Source organism: Equus quagga, chromosome 1 (genome assembly GCF_021613505.1).
Source record: "Equus quagga isolate Etosha38 chromosome 1, UCLA_HA_Equagga_1.0, whole genome shotgun sequence".
Lineage (NCBI taxonomy): Eukaryota > Metazoa > Chordata > Mammalia > Perissodactyla > Equidae > Equus > Equus quagga.
This window is the reverse complement of record NC_060267.1, coordinates 75,850,378-75,869,412: the sequence shown is the minus strand read 5'-3', so window position 1 is coordinate 75,869,412 and position 19,035 is coordinate 75,850,378. Positions and strand designations below refer to the sequence as shown.

Here is a 19,035-nt window from a genome sequence, read left to right as displayed (position 1 = left end):
ACTGACTTTCATTTAACTCATTTATTCAGCAAGTATTTATTGAGCGCCTACTATGTGCCAGGTACCATTCTAGGCACTTAGTCACGTCAATGAACAAAATCAACAAAGATATCTGCCCTTGTGGAGATTAGATTCTAGTGATTTGGTGTAAACTTGACCAAGTTGTGGGTTTCTAGAATCCGTTTATAGAATGGCTTTGTAACTAGTTGGGGGTAAGTTTGGGAGGACAGGCAGTGGAAGGAAACATAATGGGAATGTTTCTAACAGTATTACCATCATTCCAATTCTCCTTTTCTCAACTTGTCTAAGAGTTTTTCCCACTACGAGCCAATCTGAGAGGCAGCTCAGAGGGTAATTTACAATTATGTCCTGTTGTTTTCACTGTTTAATTCAACTACAGGGAACCACCAGCTGTGGTAGAAAGAACCTCTGGAATCATCGGTACTGAAGAGACCCCTTCGCAGGGTCTTTCTGGGTTAAGTCTAGGTAATAACAGTGTGGGAGAGGCAGGGATGAAAGAGTAGACAGTTTTCCTTCCTCCAACCGTTCTTACAAACCCTTTATTCTTCCAGTTTTATCTAGGACCTTGAATTCTGTTATCTTACAGTCTTAAAAACATAGCAAGAATCAGGCTTCAGATAGGGAAATGTTACATTATTTTGAAGCCTGCAAAGGCCAATAGCTAAGGGCAAAAAAAAAAAAAAAGAGGAAGAAACAAGGCTGGCTGTCACTGTGACTTCCACCATGAATAGACACAGAAGCACAAAAACATTGTGGCTCCTGAATTTTTTCCCCTTCCCTCCTGTTAGCAGATACTCGGAGGGCTGTGTGCAGAAGACGCTGTACCGAGTGCCTTATGCAGATTATCTCATTTAATCTTTAACTCCTATGGGGAGAGTATTTTATCCTAATTTTACAAAAGGCAAAACTAATGCTCAGCTATTGAGGGGTAGAGCTGAGACTCCAACCCAGGCAGACTGATTTCTGAACCAACGCTTCTAAACTTCTTACTACACCGCTTTCCTAGTCTTCCACTGCTGGGTCTAAGAATGTGGGGACACCAGGGGTGGAGTGAGGAGTTGGTGTTTCAATTCTCAGGAAATTTCCATGCTATTTATAAAAGAGACAGTTACCAGATTAGTAGATAAGAGCTCATTGCACCTGTAAATCTTGACACAACTGAAATCACATGCATCAATTGTGTATTTCTCGGGTCCTAGCGTTCATTTCTGGATTGCTTAAACTCAGGAAGATGGTCAAGTGCTGTGAAGAGATACCAACCTTATCCAGAAGAGTGGACCTTTCCTTTTCCCGAAAGCTGGAATAACGATAATCAGAAGACAATAAAAATATACTTACTGTGGCTTGGACAGCCAGCCCTCGTGGTCTAGTGGTTCAGATGCAGCGCGCTCGCCGCTGCGGCCCAGGTTCCTGTCCTGGTCAGGGAACCACACCACCTGTCTGTCGGTTGGCATACATGGCAGCTGCGTGTTGCTGTAATGCTGAAAGCTATACCACCAGTATTTCAAATACCCGCATGGCCACCCAAGGTAGATAGTTTTCAGGGGAGCTTCCAAACAAAGACAAAGGAGGAGGACCTGGCCACTCACTTCTGAAAAAACTCGTCATGAAAGCCCTACGAACAGCAGCGCAACATTGATGTAGCCCCACAAGGTGAGAGGATGGTGCAAAAAGACCAGGCAGGTTCCGCTCTGCTGTACACAGGGTCACTAGGAGTTGGAATTGACTTGACAGCACTAACAAGTGGCTTGGATGCCTATCATGTGCTGGATGCTTCATACCTATTGCTCTTAATTCAAATAGGTACTAGTATCGCCTTTTTATAAGTGAGAAAACTCAGGCTTAGGGATTATTAAAATAACTTGCCTAAGGTCACACTTCTATTAAGTGGTGGAGCCAGGACTAACTCAAGTATGCTTGACTCCAAAGTCCATGCTTATCATACTACACTATGGAAGAGACTAGGCGTGGTGCTGAATGGCAAGATGCCCATCTGGGGGCCAGTAGGAAGGGCAAATAACACCAGCATTCTGGCATTACCAAAGGGATAGGCAGGGCCAATGCTCATCGCAAGGGTTGGCAGTGAAGTTCCTAGAGGCCCAACTCAGGGCCTCTTGCCTGACAGTATAAATACAAGGAAGGGATTATGATATGACAAGTTAGCTTCTAAATTCAGGAATCCTTGGTATACTACGTTATCTGATGCAGCTTCATGAAGACCCTGTCTCCTGTGCAAAAGGTCATGTAGATCTTCTGGCACGTACTAGCTTGTCATTTTAAGTGGAGGAGGAGGAGGAGGAGAGTGAGATGAAGACAGAGAGATCAGGCCACCTAAAAGACTGACATCTTAAAAACTGATGGTAATGGCCAGACTCTATGTGGACAATGAACAGACTACTTACTCTGACATCACTCTGGGGAGAAAGACATAGATAAAATCACAAAATCAAAATATTTATTCTCTTCTTTTGTACATGACACTGTTAAAACATTCCTATGACAGCAATACTGCTCTCCAGGAGCTTACAATCTAAAGCAGTCAACATTAATTGTAGACTCAGTGATTAAGGCATAATATCAAATGCAGACTTTGTATCTTTAGATGTATCTTCTAAAAGCAGCAGCTAGAGAGGGCAGGATCAAAATTAAATGACATGAAAATGTACCCTCTGCCCCCTCTCCTTATAAGAAACCCCTTGTGGCTAGAATCCAAGACCAGTGCCCCACAGCCTGCAAGGGAATTCCAGACAACCCTACCATAGAAGTAGTGAAGAAACCTTAACCTCTAACTCCCCGTTGGACACAAAGGATTCCCTGTTTGTGGGCAACGGGGAGCTTAGTGTTCCTCTAGCATAGACTGGAGACAGCACCTAAGATTCTGCAACTCTGCGGATGGTAGTAGGTAGCTCTTTACCTAGCCTTATAGAAATTCTAGTTGGACAATTGCTCCTTGAACCACGCTGAAGGTCTCTACCAAGTTTTACGCCTTTTGGTTGGTATCTATATCGACTGCACAGCAATGTTCATAGAGATTTAATAAACTAGATAAATGGGATAAAAGACTGAAAGGAAGAGAAAAGCAGAGCAGAATACGGGACCAAAGAAATGGGGATACGCCTTTCTAATGTGAACAGGGAAAGAGGAAAAGAGAAATCTGATCCAAAAGGAACAAAGAAGTCAGGCACTAAATTCCCAGTGAACACGGACACAGAGATGAAAGTCAACAAGACCATTATATCATCACAATCCAAGAGCTCAGGGCAGATGGAATTTAAGCTTTAATTTTCCTCCTTCAGCAGCTTCCTCCTTTGGCGACCTGATCGAAGAATTGCGGGATTCAGGTTTGTCATGAGACTCTATCTTGAGTACCTGAAGACCTAGCTCAAACTGATGTTTCTGAGTTTCAAATTCACAGCATTTTGTCTTAACCAGCCTTGATTAACCATACTGAAAAGGTCCTGTACCTGAAAGGGTATTTCACAGCAGCTCACATAAGATTTCTAGAGAGCACCAGGGTCACTACTAACCATTGATTCTTATTATTTTTCATGGTTTTATTATTCCTTGGCTTCTGAGACAATAAGAGACTATTTACACCTTAGTGTTGGATTCTGTCAGTACCTGTGATTCACTCTGCTGATGCTAAGTGTCAGCGTTACAAGGGCCTGGAATGAGAGAAAAGCACACATCTCTAAATGTTGTTCTTCAATTTTAACCTCCGTCCAGTAGGCTCAGAACCCTCCCTTGGTTCAAAGCCATGCAAGTACACATTCCTCGCTATCCAATACTTAATTGGCACCCACGGAGAAAGTACAAACTTCAAAACCACAACAGAGGCCAACAGGATAGCAGTGTTTTGTCCCCTTGGCCCTGAGGCACAAGTGGAGTCTAGCACCAAGGAGGGCAGGATTTAACAGACCAGCACAGGAGGAGTCTCTTTACAGAGGTAGTTTGGACCGAACAGACTGCAGTGTATACTAACAACCAAACAGAATAAAAATCCCATGTGATTCTTCATTGAGAAAAGAGTTTTGGCCACTTGTGATCTAATTAAGCCCCAAGAGTAACAAAGATGGGCAAAAGAAAGAGGATCTGCCTGGTATGGGCATGGAGTTTGGGGGCTGAGGAAAATCTGGCCATCAGCAGACCATACACTAAGTCTCTCCAAAGAGAAGGCTGGACTTCTGCCCTTCTGGCCCGAACTGGCTGATTTACACTGCAGATCAAAGGTCTTTTCAATCTTCAAGGTACTTCCAAGAAAACACAGATCTATTAAGATAAGGTCTAGTGATTTCATCCATGCTGGGAAAAGTTACTTTGGCTACAGCCCTTTGTGCACATGCGCTTGGGTACACATACACACAGATGTGGCTGGATCAATGTTTGTGGAATGACTAAGTGTTTAGATGAGCAGCATTCGGTACCTGACTTAAGCCCAGACACACCACCTACTAATAGCAATTCAAATTCCATGCCCAATACCAGGTAGCTCACTCACCAGGTGATACTCCCTTCGCTTAAAGCAGACATTCTCAAAGTGTGGTCCCCTGACCATCAGCAAGAGCATCGCCTAGGGACTTGTTAAAAATGCCAATTTGGGGGCTCTGGCTTAAGGGCCATAAACTAGTCTTTTAACAAACCCTCCAGGTGATTCTGATGCATGCTAAAGTTTGAAAACTACTGGTTTAGAGGCAGACACATGAAAACAATTAATGGGAGAAAACGACTCAAACTCTTGCTTCATTCAGCTGTGACAAACCAAGGTACCAAGTCAAAACGTCAATGGTTTTGTTTTAAAATATCTACTTCTATTTTCTCAAATTGATTGTCATCCTTTTTTTTGATTGACAAGTTCATTCTAATCAAAATCTTAAGTGGGAACACAAGTTGATGAGTCAGCCACCCAAGAATGCACATTTCTGCAAGCTCCAGGCCTGAATTTAGTCTCAAACCACCCCTCTGCCCACTACAAAGATTTCAGCAACACATCGCACCTCGGGAAAGGCACAATGTATTTCTCACTCACTGAGTCCAAAGACTTGGAACTTATTTTTTTAATGTTAAGTTTGGGTTCTGGATTTAGTTGGGCAAGAATTTCCCTCAGCTGCTGTCAATCCTGGCTGAAGTTAATCCCTTTCCTTCACTGACTCAGGAAAAATACATCAAATTCACATATTGTCTGTTAAAAAAATGAAAAAAGAAGACTACAAGAGGAAACAGGTGATCAAGCTGCCGAATAGAACGCTACCTGGATTAGACAACAATTGGATCTGAGATGATGGGGGGGGGAGAGGACATCTCATGGGTGGCTTCGCCTCAAGAGAACTGAGAATCTCAGCTCATTAGGAAAAAATGGGAGGTTACCAGTTTAGCTCAGAGACTGTAAGCTAAACCTCTGTTGATATGTGTGTGTGTGTGTTGTGTGTGTGTAAGGAGATAAGGAGCAAGAAGGGAAGATCGGAGTAGGAATCATGTCTTCCAGCCTTGAACTGCTTCCCACTGCAATTGATAAGGCCACACCATGGAGTTTGACGTTAATGGCAATGCTCTGTGATATCCACTACCACCGCCTTCTTCCAGCTGAAGAAAAAGTATCCTGTGCCGGCTCCTGCTGCGACAGCAATGCAGAGGTACCCATTGTAGGTCATGAAGATGAGCATGAGGAAGTAGCTGACGACCACCTGGATGATATGCAGCACAGTTTGCAGGAGGTGAGGAAAGCTCAGCATCTGCTGCCTGGAGAGTAAACAGGGACACAATAGTCAGGGACCCCCAGGGGTGTTCAGGCCGCTCTGCAGGTCAGGAGAAAGGGGGAATGGTTGTAGTCATGAGCTCAACTTGAACTGGACTCCCTTACAGCCACCCTGGCAACTCATGGGTACTTGTGTGTACGTATGTTGTTTATTGGTCCCTGGAAATAAAACATGATAGGGCTGTCAGGTTTATAAACATTGGTTAGATATGACTACATGTCAGCAGAAGGAACCCTCTTTGGGAAAGGGGAGAGGAAGGAGGAGTGATCCCCTGACTGACCTCCACCTTGGATCCCGAAAGGGAAGCCCTAAACCCTCTCATACTTATTTGACTGGACGTTTTCAAGCCTTCCACCTCGGCAAAGTTTACATTCTAAAATAATGGAAATAAAATAAAAGGTTGGGTGTAGTAGAAAGTACTAGTTGGGGATAAGGAGACCTAGCTATTTATCCCCTTTGTCACTTACTAGTTCTGTCACCTTAGGTAAGTCACGACCTATTTGGGCCTCAATAAGCTCATCAATACAATGGGAATAAATAGTATTGTGCTTACTTGAAAGCAGGATATTGGTCTATAGGATTCCTTGAGCTCCAATTTAGTTTTAAGACCTACATTTCTATTAAAACTGAATCTCAAAAAGCATTTGCCAATCTGTGGGAAAAACCAATAGTCATCCAAATACTTTCTTAGATGGAATACAGACATTTGTACAGTCTTATATTGTAAACAAAATGAGACCAGAGCTGGCTAGGTACAATTTTTTATAGAAAGGAATCATTTGGATTCTGCCATTCTTCTATACCCTGACCTAATTTCTTTTCTTAACTTCTTACTATTTTGGCAAATATTTTAAAATACAGATTTCTTACCTTCTTCCAAATTAACCAGTTCTTAAAACTCAGAATAAACGTTCATGTTTGCGGAAGAGTTTCTGTTATTCCTCCTTTGGCCTGCTCATGACCCACAACCCCAAGCCTCCAAAGATGGTTTTGATCAAGGTCATATAGAATCACTAACTCAAGAAGAGGGCTGTTGCTAATAAGATAGCTGCTTTGTTGCTTAACTAATACAGCTCTCCAGAACTTCCATCTGGATCGGTTCAATCTTCTTACCCAACGGTTTTGTGTGTCTCCATAAGGGTAGTACCATTTGGTCCTGGGACAGGCATGGAATTGTAGCGAATGCTGACTTGTGACTTGCGCAGCAGGCTCTCTCGGCCTATCTTGAGTCCTTCATAGAACACTGCTAGTAAAAACACTGCCACAAAAGCTCCAGCCATTTCTAAGTAGGGAAGGAAAAGATGGTGGTACTGTCAAACATGCAAAGTCATTAGCTTCTGTGCTGTCCAAGCTAGAAAGACAACATAGAAAAAGTGCTACTCTCAATTTCTGAATTCATTATATTGTTAACCTCTTCACTTGTACAGATAGAAGAGAACAGCTAAGATGGTGTTAGTGAAAACATTGCCTCCACTGAAGAACATATTCATTTTCTGATTAAGATACCAAAAAAATATCTGAACAAAAATAACCTTTTGGTCTGGTTGCTTGATGTCATTAAATTAGCTTGTTACATTGAAACACACAATGTAGAATATGCAGAAAAGGACTAAAACAACTTATTTTTGAGTGTTGACTCTATTTCTTGAGCAGGCATTTTGATTCTAAGTCTTTCATATTGTGAAACACTGGTAACAATATGAATGTATTCAAATTGCTAATTTAATACACTAGCTAAACTAAGTGCTCCCCTTCTTCTCAGAACAAACTGACTCTGAGGATCCAAAGATCTATCTGGTGGTACTCAAAGCAGTCCAACTGACCAGTGAGCTCGTGCAATCTGAATTTAAGGCACACCAGCTCAACATTGTAGACACAAAGAAATGGGTGATTAGTTACCCCAAAACTAGGACTCTAAGATGGGCCCTGCCAACAATCAGGAATGACGTAGACTGCAGTTTGGTAAGCTAGAAGGAGCACTGGACTAGGCAGGTCTGGAAGCTCTGGGTCCCTGTCCTAGATCTGACATACTAACTCTATGGGATTTAGGGCTAATCGTTTCACTATATGTGGCTTAATTTATCAGTAAAATGGAAGGATTGTACTAGATCAATAGTTTTTAACCTAAGGTTATTTTGTGGTATGTATATATAAAATACTTCTTATGTCTTTCGAACTTGACTATAGCCTTATGTCCAAGACCAATAACTTATCAGACAAGGAAACACTCTGGAAAAGGATGAAAGGAAATGGATTACAAAAGACTCCTATCTGGTATCTAAATTATTTTTCAGAAACTCTAAAACATACACATGTTATTTATGGGAGGTTTACCATAAATACCCCTTATTTTATGGTAAGCATTGTGTATCCTTACCTTCTGGGTAGGAAACAGGAAGCAAAATGGTTATGTATCATAACTATAATGATTCAGTAACTATGGCAGAAAGAGGTGCTGGGTTTCCAGATTCTTTGTCACTGTCTCTCATGTGACTGTTATCTTCAAACACCACCTGATGGCTTACTCACCTCCAGGTGTATTGATCACCAAACCAGAAAACAACAGTTCCACATTCTTAAAGCCAAAGTAGAAGGTCATAGGCTGCCAGAAAACCAAAACAAGACAATTAGAGATGATTACAGATTCTAAAGGAGAATTTTAGGTAAAGAAGCTTAGTACATTTAAAAGTAGCAGATAATGAGAGACACTGACTGAAGTGGGAGGCTTTCTTCTGAATTTTTAGCATTACTACCACAGGCACTCTCCACTAGAACTCTCCTTTGCCCCCACCATCAACTTTTGTATTTTTCTCTTTTCTACACAAAGCATAAAGAACAGAACTTAATTCAGAAAAGGGCTAATTTTGAAAGAAAGGAACACAGAAGAAAGAACCCTAGAAATCTTGGTTCTGGCATGGCTCTGTAATTAATCTGCCACATGATCTTGGGCAAATCACATGGCTTGTCTGGGTCTGCCTTAGTTTGTCCTCATCAGTAAACTGACCTTTAAAGATAACCTTCCAGTCCTAAAACTCGATTATTTCTATTACCCAAGTGGGTGAGCAAGGGCTTGGGCTGCCTCTCCTGGGGCACTCACCATCATCTTCATATGGTCCATATCCCCACCATGCGAGTGGGAGGCTGAAGTGGTCGGGTGGTGGTGAGACGGTGGCGTGGTAGTGTTGTGGTCCGTATGGCTCATCCCCATATGGTGAGAATGGTCCATTTTTCCAGGAAAAGTTGAGAGTCAGCAGAAAATTCTTTTAAGAAAAAGAATTATACATAATAACTTAAGGAAATAAAATCTTAATTCTTGATAAATACTTTGTCTATGTGATATTTCATCCAATGAATGAACGCTCTCGTAGCATCTTTACTCAGAATTATTCTTCATAATCTACAGATGGAGAGAGAAAGAACTGTGCGAATAGGGCTCACCTTTGGAGATTGTGGCAGAAGTTTCAGAAACCTAACCCTTATTCTGCAGAATTGTTCCTTTAATAGACACGTTCAATGAATGTTCAAATTTAAATATGAGATAAGGAGAAGAAAAGTAGCTTCTTTGGGTTGCAGGAAATAGGCAGTTTGCTAATAATGGACAGATTGATGCCATTAATGAAATTCAACTGCTCTAAGGCTTTCTAATCACAAATGTCAGTAGATAAAAAGTACTTCAGATGATTCACCTAATTGGATGGCCTGTGTGTGTTCAACCAGGATATTAAGAATACAATTTCACATATAGGACAACCAGCCTTCAGCTAATTTAAATTTGAAGAAAAGGTCTATCGCTGCCCCAGGCAAGCTGTGTGCTCAGAATTTAGATACAACTTCAATCCTAGCAGGGCATTAGAGCTAAGAACACTGACAACAAGGTATAAATTGGATAGTCTATATTAAATTAAGTCTAGACAACGGCATATTCAGCCTTGCATCTTTACTACCACATTGCCTCTTTACTGCAAAGTCCATCTGGGACATAAACCAAGGAGCAAAAACTCCTGTAGCTGGGATGAGGGTGGGGAGGGGAAAGTTGAGGAGGGTGGAGGGGGAGGTTGGTGGATTCTCTCTCTGTGTCCCTCAACTCCAGTTGGTGCAGGAAAGAGTGCTTTGGAAATTCCAAGTAGGGATTTCATGTTCATGAGCCTGAATGTGCCTCTCATTATTCACTCAATCGATAAATATTTATCAAGCTCCTACTACATGCCAATCTCTGAGCTAAGTGCTAGTAATTCAACAGGGAATAAGACAAACAAGGTACCTGATGGAGAAAGAAACAAGAAACCCAACAATTTCATGGTGTGATTAGTGCTGTGAAGGAAATAAACAGGGGACTAGGACAGCTCTACTAAGGTGGAGAAGAGGCAAGCTAGATAGAAAATTTATACAGATTCAGGGGTTATCTATGTCTAACTCAAAAGCACAAATACTCAGCCATTTTCCCCTCTTCAACTCCCTTCTTATTATAATAGGACAGCAAGCTTAATAAACAGGTTCTTATTTCCAGCAAAGGACATGGCAAGGCATCAAATAGGGATAATCAAAGTTCAACTTTGAATTTAAGTAACTTTCATGCCAGATACTATATTACTTTATAATTACAGAGCTTGACAGTCTGGTCTTATTAATAGCATTCCATAAAAGATTGGAAGTACAAAGAGACATATAGCAAGATTTTTGTCCACAAAGTTTTTATAGTAAACAGTAAAAAATAGAATACACACAAAAATAATCAACAAGAGAGCATACACAAAGTTTCAATGATGGGACAAATGGTAAGTGGGCAGCAGTTTCCAGATAAAGAATCATGGTAGGGGGGCAGCCTGGTGGCGCAGTGGTTAAGTTCGCACGTTCTGCTTCTCAGAGGCCCGGGGTTCGCGGGTTCAGATCCCGGGTGTGGACATGGCACCACTTGGCAAAAAGCCATGCTGTCGTAGGCATCCCATGTATAAAACAGAGGAAGATGGGCAGGAATGTTAGCTCAGGGCCAGTCTTCCACAGCAAAAACAGGAAGATTGGCAGTGGTTAGCTCAGGGCTAATCTTGCTCAAAAAAAAAAAAGAAAAAGAATTGTGGTAGGATCAAGAGATCACTGGTATCTGAGTGATCATAAATTATGATTATGAACCAAGCAAATGAAGTGAAATAAGAATGAAAAGACTTGCCAGCCAAAAAGAGACTCAAAAAGAGACTGAAGTAGAGGTCACAAATTTTGTTCTCTTCCAATAAGAGTCTGAAAAGTGATTATAGCATAAGAAAACCATAAGGATAATTTCATTCCATGTTATCAACAGGAAGCTTGGCCAAAGATTTAGTGAAAATTTGTAGAGTGCCTTCTGGCATAAGAGACTGAGGGAGATATAGAGATGAACCAGACATGGTGTCTTTCCTCAAGGAGCTTCAAGGCCAAAAGCTAGCAGGGGAAAAGGGAACAGTCATAATTTTAATTTGGGAGCATAAGATAACACGTAAAGGACAGTTTAAAAAGCAAGAACATAGCACCACAAACTACCTAAGATTCGTAACCTTGATTTCCTTGAGGAACTTCTACATGTTCTTCCCACGAACATTTTCTGAAGATCCACAAGATCCTAATTGTTCAGGTGCCTCATTATCAACTGGAGACATCTACTCAATGAAGAGACGAATTCAAATCTCTTCAGACATATAGTGACCCAGTAATTCATATATCTGCATCTCAAGAATGCCTTTCAGAGGACGCATCTGTTTTGAAGTGTCATCTTTGTAGGAAACATTTCATATTCAAATATACTTGGAAATAGAGCAGGAATAGAATCTACTTCCTTTCATTGTCAGTGAACAATGAATTTCTTGAGATGGAATCCTATGCAAAGCTTGCCCAATGGTATATGAATAGGAAGGTACAAATCTGGTGAAAATTAACCTACGAACATACACTGTAGGCACAAACTCAAACTAATCCTGCTCACTAAAAGTCATTTTCTAGGAAAAATCCCAGAGGAATATGCCAAACTCAAATGATATCAAAAGAGGAAAAACTTAAAAATTTATTATTAAAGCACAATAAATAAAAGTGATTATACTCTTTTCTCTTTCTACTTAATTTTTCAGTGATGGGCCTTATGTATTCGGGTAACTCATCTTCTAAAGCAATCAAACACCCCTAACCCATTCCCTCTAGAAGAGATTCTACTCAGAGGAGGTAAACTGGCAGTTGGTTAGTGTTAGTCTGTTTCCTTTGGTAGCTTTAATCTAAGACCCCAAGCTCAGCTTGTTCCAGAATAAAAATGGGTACTGAAGCAAGAATAAATCAAAGAGTGACACAGCAATACTATTTGCTGTCTCAATTTGTAATCTGAAAAAAATGGTTTAATCATGAGCTGTGCTGTTTTGTCTTTGGTTTATTTAAATTTCTCTAAACTCCACAGCCAACTTTACTTGCTCTCGAGAACTGTTTTGTCTATATTATAGCTCCACCCCACTGTCTCCAAGATCTGGGTTCAACGTCCGCAAAGTAGCCATACTGTACTTTTATGGAATCAAGTTTCTTGATTTGTAAAGCAATTACCATTAATGGAACTTGAGGAAGAGTTAGCAATGATAAGTGATAGACGGACCTTGAGCAAAATTTTTGTGTTTATCGATTCACTGGATTTCTGGTTTTAGGACAATCTACGTGCGTGTGTTAATTTCAGCTTATTTTTAGGACAATCTATGTGCATGTGTTAATTCCAGGCTAACATTCCATTCTTGTTTAAAACCTCCACCATTCACTTTTCTTCTTATCCTTATTATTCTATTTCATCAAATTTACAAATTATTTATAAAGAAGATTACTAACAAGAAAAATCTGAATACATAACTCAAGGACAGAACTGAAAAACAAATGACAACAAAAAAACCTTAGGATTCCTAATTTTCAATCTATGATAAAATCTACCTGTAATATTTTATTTACCAAGTTGAGTTTATAACTAGGTGGAAAGATTAAGAATACTGTACTTTCATTTACATTTTTGCCAATTCAGGCAAACCAGTTTTCTCTAACAGAATCCAAGAGGGACCCACACTGGAGAAGCACCTTTGCATTAGAGAATGGAGTGGTGAGTTTAACTACATAGCTGGAGAGCATCTGACAAGGAACGTGGAAGGTGGTCTGAGTGTAGAATCTGGGAAAGTTCCTTAGCCTCTTTGGAGCTGGTTTCCAGCCAGGAGAAAACCCCTTGAAGGGCTGCTGGGAGGATGAAATGAGTTGACAGACATAAAGCATTTGGCAAAGTGCCTGACAAAAAGCTATTATCATTATGTGGAATATGAGGGGATAAAAGACCTTAGATTGGGGGGAACTCAGTGAATGAACTTTGTGGGAGAAGCCATCCAGTAACCAAAATATTAGCTTTCTGTTAGCTTCTCTCCTACAAAGTATTCTAGCTAAGCCCACTTTCAAGCCCCTTTCTGCCTATCGTGTCTCCTAACTGAGACCACAAAGTGGCTATGGACACTCATGTGGATAGTACATAATAGCTCCTCCTTCTAGCATAGAAAACACCACGGATCTTTAAAGAAATACAAGAGAAATAGTCCAAGAATTGACTGTAGAAAAAAATCAAGCATGAGTTTCTATGGAACTTAGTTCAGATAAAACAGCCAAGAAGTTTATCTCTCAAGAAGGTTTTATACTACCCAGTTTCTAGGGAACATTTATCTTCAGTTGGGTACTTGAAGTTGGCTATATGCCAACTTATTTCTATTGCCCTGAATACTATTAGGTATGAGAAATGAAATGACACATTCTGCATTGACTGTCCTATAGCTTTGCATATCTTTCTGCTCTCTTCCTTCCTCCATTTAGCAAGGATGGTGCAGTATTTATACAAATAGGTTTCAAAACTTCCTGGTATTCAAGGGTCTAATTCTTTCTCAGTCTACTTCTAAGGATCATCATAAAAGAAGTTTCCTCTTTTCCTGTTCCACCCCCGACACAATCACATTGTAAAATTTAACTGGAAGGCCAGATTCTTTGCAAAACCTAGCATCTCTAGCAAAAATAAACATGATTTTTACGGGCAGAAGTTAAGAAATTAGCGAGAAGGCCAGATTCTGATGCCCATTCTGAGTCTTAGCACTGACTTTACCTCTAATAGGTTTAGTCTAAATTTCAAATAATTCTCTTCTATTTTCCTGGTATTGCACAATGATGGATAAGAAACAATAATCCATAGGGACTATAAAGATTAGACCCCACAAAAAGACTACACAGAAGTGGTCATACATCTGCCACATGGTCCCTCTTCTCCAGCTCAGACAGATGTAATCTGGAGCCTCAGACAATTCTTTCGGAGACTGCCTGCAGTCTTTCCTGACTTCCATGATAGGGAAGATTAGGAGGAAAGTTTTTATTCTTAAAACGATTAGGGTCATGTTCCTTTTTAGATTTAAAAAAAATAAACAAAGAGAAATCTATGTAGTTACTCTTCTGCTTTCTGCAGTCATTATTTATGCCTGGTGGCTTACAAGCTTCTGGCAAGCAGTGATATGGGAAATTCAAGGTCAAAAATACTATACTACCATAAACAGGGATTCATGGTTCATATGGTCAAGCAGCCAGTTTAACTGGACTACCCCTGTCTTTTGATGACCCCTACAGGGTCAGTAGATATTCTGAGAAATGGCTCTGGCTTTGTTTCAAGTGCCCCTATAGGTGAACTTTAAAATTCGCTTGATGGCTTTAGGAATTCCACACTTACGGAGTCCTTTTGGGGAGGGAGGTAAAAGAAATGCAGGAGTAAAGGGGAGACTTTGATATAATGTAATCACAAATAGGGCTTAGGTGCCTCTCCATAACTTGGCATTCCAGGCCAATACACTGGAGCTGTTTAGAAAAACCACAGTAGCTCCCAGTAAATGGGAGGGGGAAATATAATTTGACGAATACATAGGGGGAAGACCCTTCCCCTTGAAAGCTATGTTGTTCGACTCATCCCCTAGGCCCTGACCTCACATTCCTACTTCAAATTGACTGGCAGAAATGTGGTCATAATTGTATGAATATAACCACACAACCCTTCGATATTTTAGCTGCCTTTCCTTGGCCTACGTCCTTCTTGAGGTGCAGTGATCATAAGGATACTTAATTTGCCAATTTCATTTACAAAGGGTATTAGACTTGAGCAGATAATAGGTTTACACAGGTTCTCAGCCAGATCTGGCAAAAACTTATGACTCCCGAAGTTCTGCCACATCAGTGTACTAAAAACAGTCAGTACAATGATGCAATGGAGGTAGAGAGAAAACAGGTCAGGTCAATAAGAAAAGAAGAAATGTAAAGACCTTAAAGGCTCTGTCTCTCTCACACACACAGTTCGCCTCAGATTAGGTTTGGCAGGTGATGGGAAGTGACAGGGCACTTCCTACAATCGTAGGTCTAGAAACACAGTCAGAACTCAAGAGAATAATTGCCGAAACCCCACCACATCACTACCACTACCACCAAAAAGAAAACAAACATCTTAGATTCTATCCTTTCAAAAATTCTTCAATAAAACAAAGGCTACCATTTTCCCTTCCAACTTTTTGCTTTTGTTAATAATAAAAATAACTCCAAGGGATCATCTACAACAAATTATCACTTGCTTTTCTTCGCGGCACTCGTTGGGCTGAGATTAGAAAGATGTTGACAGAATGGGCAAATAATTAATTTAGTGATTATTTGCAGATTTCAATATTATTCTCTCTTTCTTCACCATATAGCAAAGCGGGCTCTCCTACTTCAGACAATCTGCACAGGATCCCCTAAGAGCCCTTCTCATGGAAAGAAACCACACTATGCCCAGTCTAGATCCTCAAGTAATAGCAGAGTCTATTTGGCTCAATTACTCATAGAACAAACGAATGGGCTGCCTCCCAAGTAACCAACTGCCAGAGACATAAAGGGAAAACTACTTCAAACGATTACACTTAAAGAGCCCTCATTTAGGAGTGGCCAGCGATCTAGGCAAACAAGAAATGCTACACGGACTGACGTGTTTTTAGAAGAACACAAGAGCAGCTATGGATTAGTGGCAGTAGCTCTTTTACTCTGACGTTCTTGCCTAAGAACATCTATTTTAATAAAAAGGACAGTAACTCAGGAGCTGCTTTCAGAATCTCATTCTAACGATCTACGGAAAAGACAGAAAGCAAACCCGTGATTTGATTCTAATCAGGATAAGACAAAGAAACACTTCTTTCCAGATACTGGTTGAAGGTGACCCCCTTCTATCATCCTGAATTTCATCTTTCCACATTTCTCCTCCACCTTATTAAGCTGCTCAGGCTGAACAAAGGAGATGATAAATCTATTGGGGCAACATTGATCTGGAGGAACTGATTATGTGGCACACTATCACTTTCAAGGGACAGTATGCTAAAGACAAACTTAATTCCTTAGATGCCAATCGTCCAGTCTCTAGACCACATATGCCTTCTGGGCAGACATGGATGGACCACACTATTACCATATAACAACAAAATATAAAGGAAAGAGGACTAGTCTAAACGTTAAAGAGATGTGGGTGATAAATACTACATTGGGCAAGTAGTTTTATATTTTACAGATTCATTTTCCTTAACTGTATAAACACCAAATTATATGATTAATAAAGTTTCACCCAGAACTAAAACCTAATTCTACATTTTTTCAGTTGTTTCCAGCAGAAAACAGAATGCTTCTCTATCCCTATCTTGACTATTGGATTATAAATTCTATGAGGACCCTATCCTGTCTTAGTTAACCTATGAATCTCCCGCATTGTCTAATACCTTGCACAACGTAGTAGATTACAATAAGAGTTTGGGGAAATAAATTGCTTTTCTCTGTATTTCTCCCCTGGCAACTTAGACATAAGAAGACATTCCTCAATCTGTTAATGACACAATGGGCAAACCTCAGTTTCCTCTCTACCACCTAGTGAGTGTGAAATGCTATATAATAATATTTGATGGATATGCTTAGAAATTATTCAATAGCTCTATACCAAGAAGTAGCAAAATGTAGTTGATCTAGAAGTAACACAGACAAGTTGAACGCTTTAAGAGTTGGTAGAGTATTACAAATTCATCTAGTTCTACCTACTTATTGCATAGAAGCCTAGAGTATGAAACCACAAAGCTCTTGGGAGAATCTAACATTTACATTTTCTGGCCTAATGTGCCTCTATAGATACTTTTGTAAAATATTTCTGACAAACGTAAGGAGACTGTAAACAAAACTCCTAAGTGGAAGAAAGGAAGAGAACACACAGTCTGCTATTGACCTTTAAGTGGTCTGAAACGCCAAACTCAGATCCTTTATATGAACTAAGTCTCTAGGGCACTAAACCTTGACAAGTGCCACATAAAAGGACAGTAGAGAAAAAAGAGCAAACGGGAAGACAAGATCAACTTAAAAATGTTTTTGGGGGCTGGCCCCGTGGCCGAGTGGTTAAGTTCGCGCGCTCTGCTCAGGCAGCCCAGTGTTTCGTCGGTTCGAATCCTGGGCGCGGACATGGCACCGCTTCGCGAGTCACGCTGAGGCGGCGTCCCACATGCCACAACTAGAGGGACCCACAACTAAGAATATACAACTATGTACCAGGGGACTTTGGGGAGAAAAAGGAAAGAAAATGTTTTTGCTCTGCACATCTACCAAATGAATAATGGCACGGAATCTGAACAAATGACATGGTATGAAACAATGGCATTTGCTTCCTAAAAACCCAACTCTATTATTTTATTCTATCCTCACAGTATCTCTTCTTGGTTCAGAGAAACTAAGGCTCAGAGAGCTTAAGCAAACTGTTCAATGTTATACTAGAAAGCTGTGAAGGTACCTTGGCTGGAATCCATGTGTCCTCACTCCTGGCCCAGGGCTTATTCTCTATTAAACCTGCCTTAATATTTATCCAATGTCACGATTTTGTATCCATAAACGTCACAATTTTGATCACTTTTCCTAATCCCAAGTAAACGAGAATATTCACCCAGCCTGCCTCTGGTTTTCACCATCAGCAGCTCTATTACAAACAGGGGTTTTCCTAATGGTATCCCTGCCCTCTGTTCATCCTATATGATACATCAGTTGACAAATTAATTTACCTAAGGTATGGCTCTATTTATCTGCTCAAAAAATTCCATTGCCTACTAACCTCTCCATTGTCTATTCACCTCCCTGTTGTGAGATCACAGATCTCTAAAATAAAAACCCCAACCTACCTTTCTGCCTGCATGTACTTTGCGTTCCAGCCAAACGAGTCCAATAACCAAAGTTTCTACTGTGCGTAGGACATACCCTATGCTTTTCTGTCTAGTATCTTTCCTCAAATTGTTTCTTTAGTCTGGAATGCCCATCCTTGTAATTTCTAATGCAACAAATCCTCATTTTCCAAGGTCTAGTTCTAAGACCTATGAACATTCATAGCACACTGTGCCTTTCCTAATAATTCTGACTGGGACGAGGTGTCACAAAATACCCCAAGGTGTTTTTATGACCTTTTCAATCTCTGCCTGTTTCTGTCATCACGTGGATAGAATGGTATTGAGAAAAGGTAGGAGAGACAGTTGAATGGAGGTATTTCTCCAAAATTCCTTCTCATCTTCATCAACTGTAGACATTTAAAGGGCTCTTCTTGGATGCCTGTCCTTCTTGACCCAGCTAAGGAGGGAATTCTGGCTCTAATAATTAGGTCTTGAAAGAGATGGACGAGCCATTTCTTCATCTATACGCACGCAGACCACTTGAAATTGAAACCTGAGTGCCCTGTCTCTTAATTTGTGGGTCACAGAAATGTCACTAAGAATTAGAAGAATTAGAAGTCATTGCATGGAGTTTCTCAGTAATATACAAATTCTGTAATAACTGTTCACACACCCCTAGGGATTTGTCAGACTAGAGTGTTGCTCCCTTCCAGAAATATAAGGAAGCACTCCCTTTCCAGGCAAGCCAAGTAGAGCAAATGCTCCATAGGAATCTGAATCTTGCTCTCTGATGGTGATGATGTTAACAGAACCAGTACTCCAAGCTAAACTAGTATCTATACTCCAGATATAATTTGCATGTATTTCTCAAGCTATAATTTGCATTTTAGTCTGTACTTCCAGGAACTAATCTCTGTCTGCAAAGAAAAACCTAAGCATCTTTACATCCAACTTTTGATATTGATAAACTTATTTTATGCTCACTATTTGGCATTTATGTCTGTTACAGACTTACTTTCCAGTCTCATTTCAATTTAATCCTCTTCACATTCAAATATTCCACTGAA

General features: G+C 40.4%; 1 protein-coding gene across 1 annotated transcript in view; it reads right to left on the bottom strand.

Moving 5' to 3' along the window:
- Window positions 1–2,454: 2,454 nt before the first annotated feature.
- The window catches only part of SLC31A1 (solute carrier family 31 member 1), a 32,021-nt gene continuing 15,440 nt past the window's right edge, over window positions 2,455–19,035 (bottom strand). Inside the window, exons 2-5 of the mRNA XM_046667361.1 lie at window positions 8,872–9,034; window positions 8,304–8,376; window positions 6,888–7,056; window positions 2,455–5,757 (exon numbers count right to left, since the gene is read on the bottom strand). Of these exons, the coding sequence (XP_046523317.1) occupies window positions 5,556–5,757; window positions 6,888–7,056; window positions 8,304–8,376; window positions 8,872–9,000 (573 nt within the window). The 5' untranslated portion in view covers window positions 9,001–9,034 and the 3' untranslated portion in view covers window positions 2,455–5,555. The remainder of the gene's footprint in view (window positions 5,758–6,887; window positions 7,057–8,303; window positions 8,377–8,871; window positions 9,035–19,035) is intronic.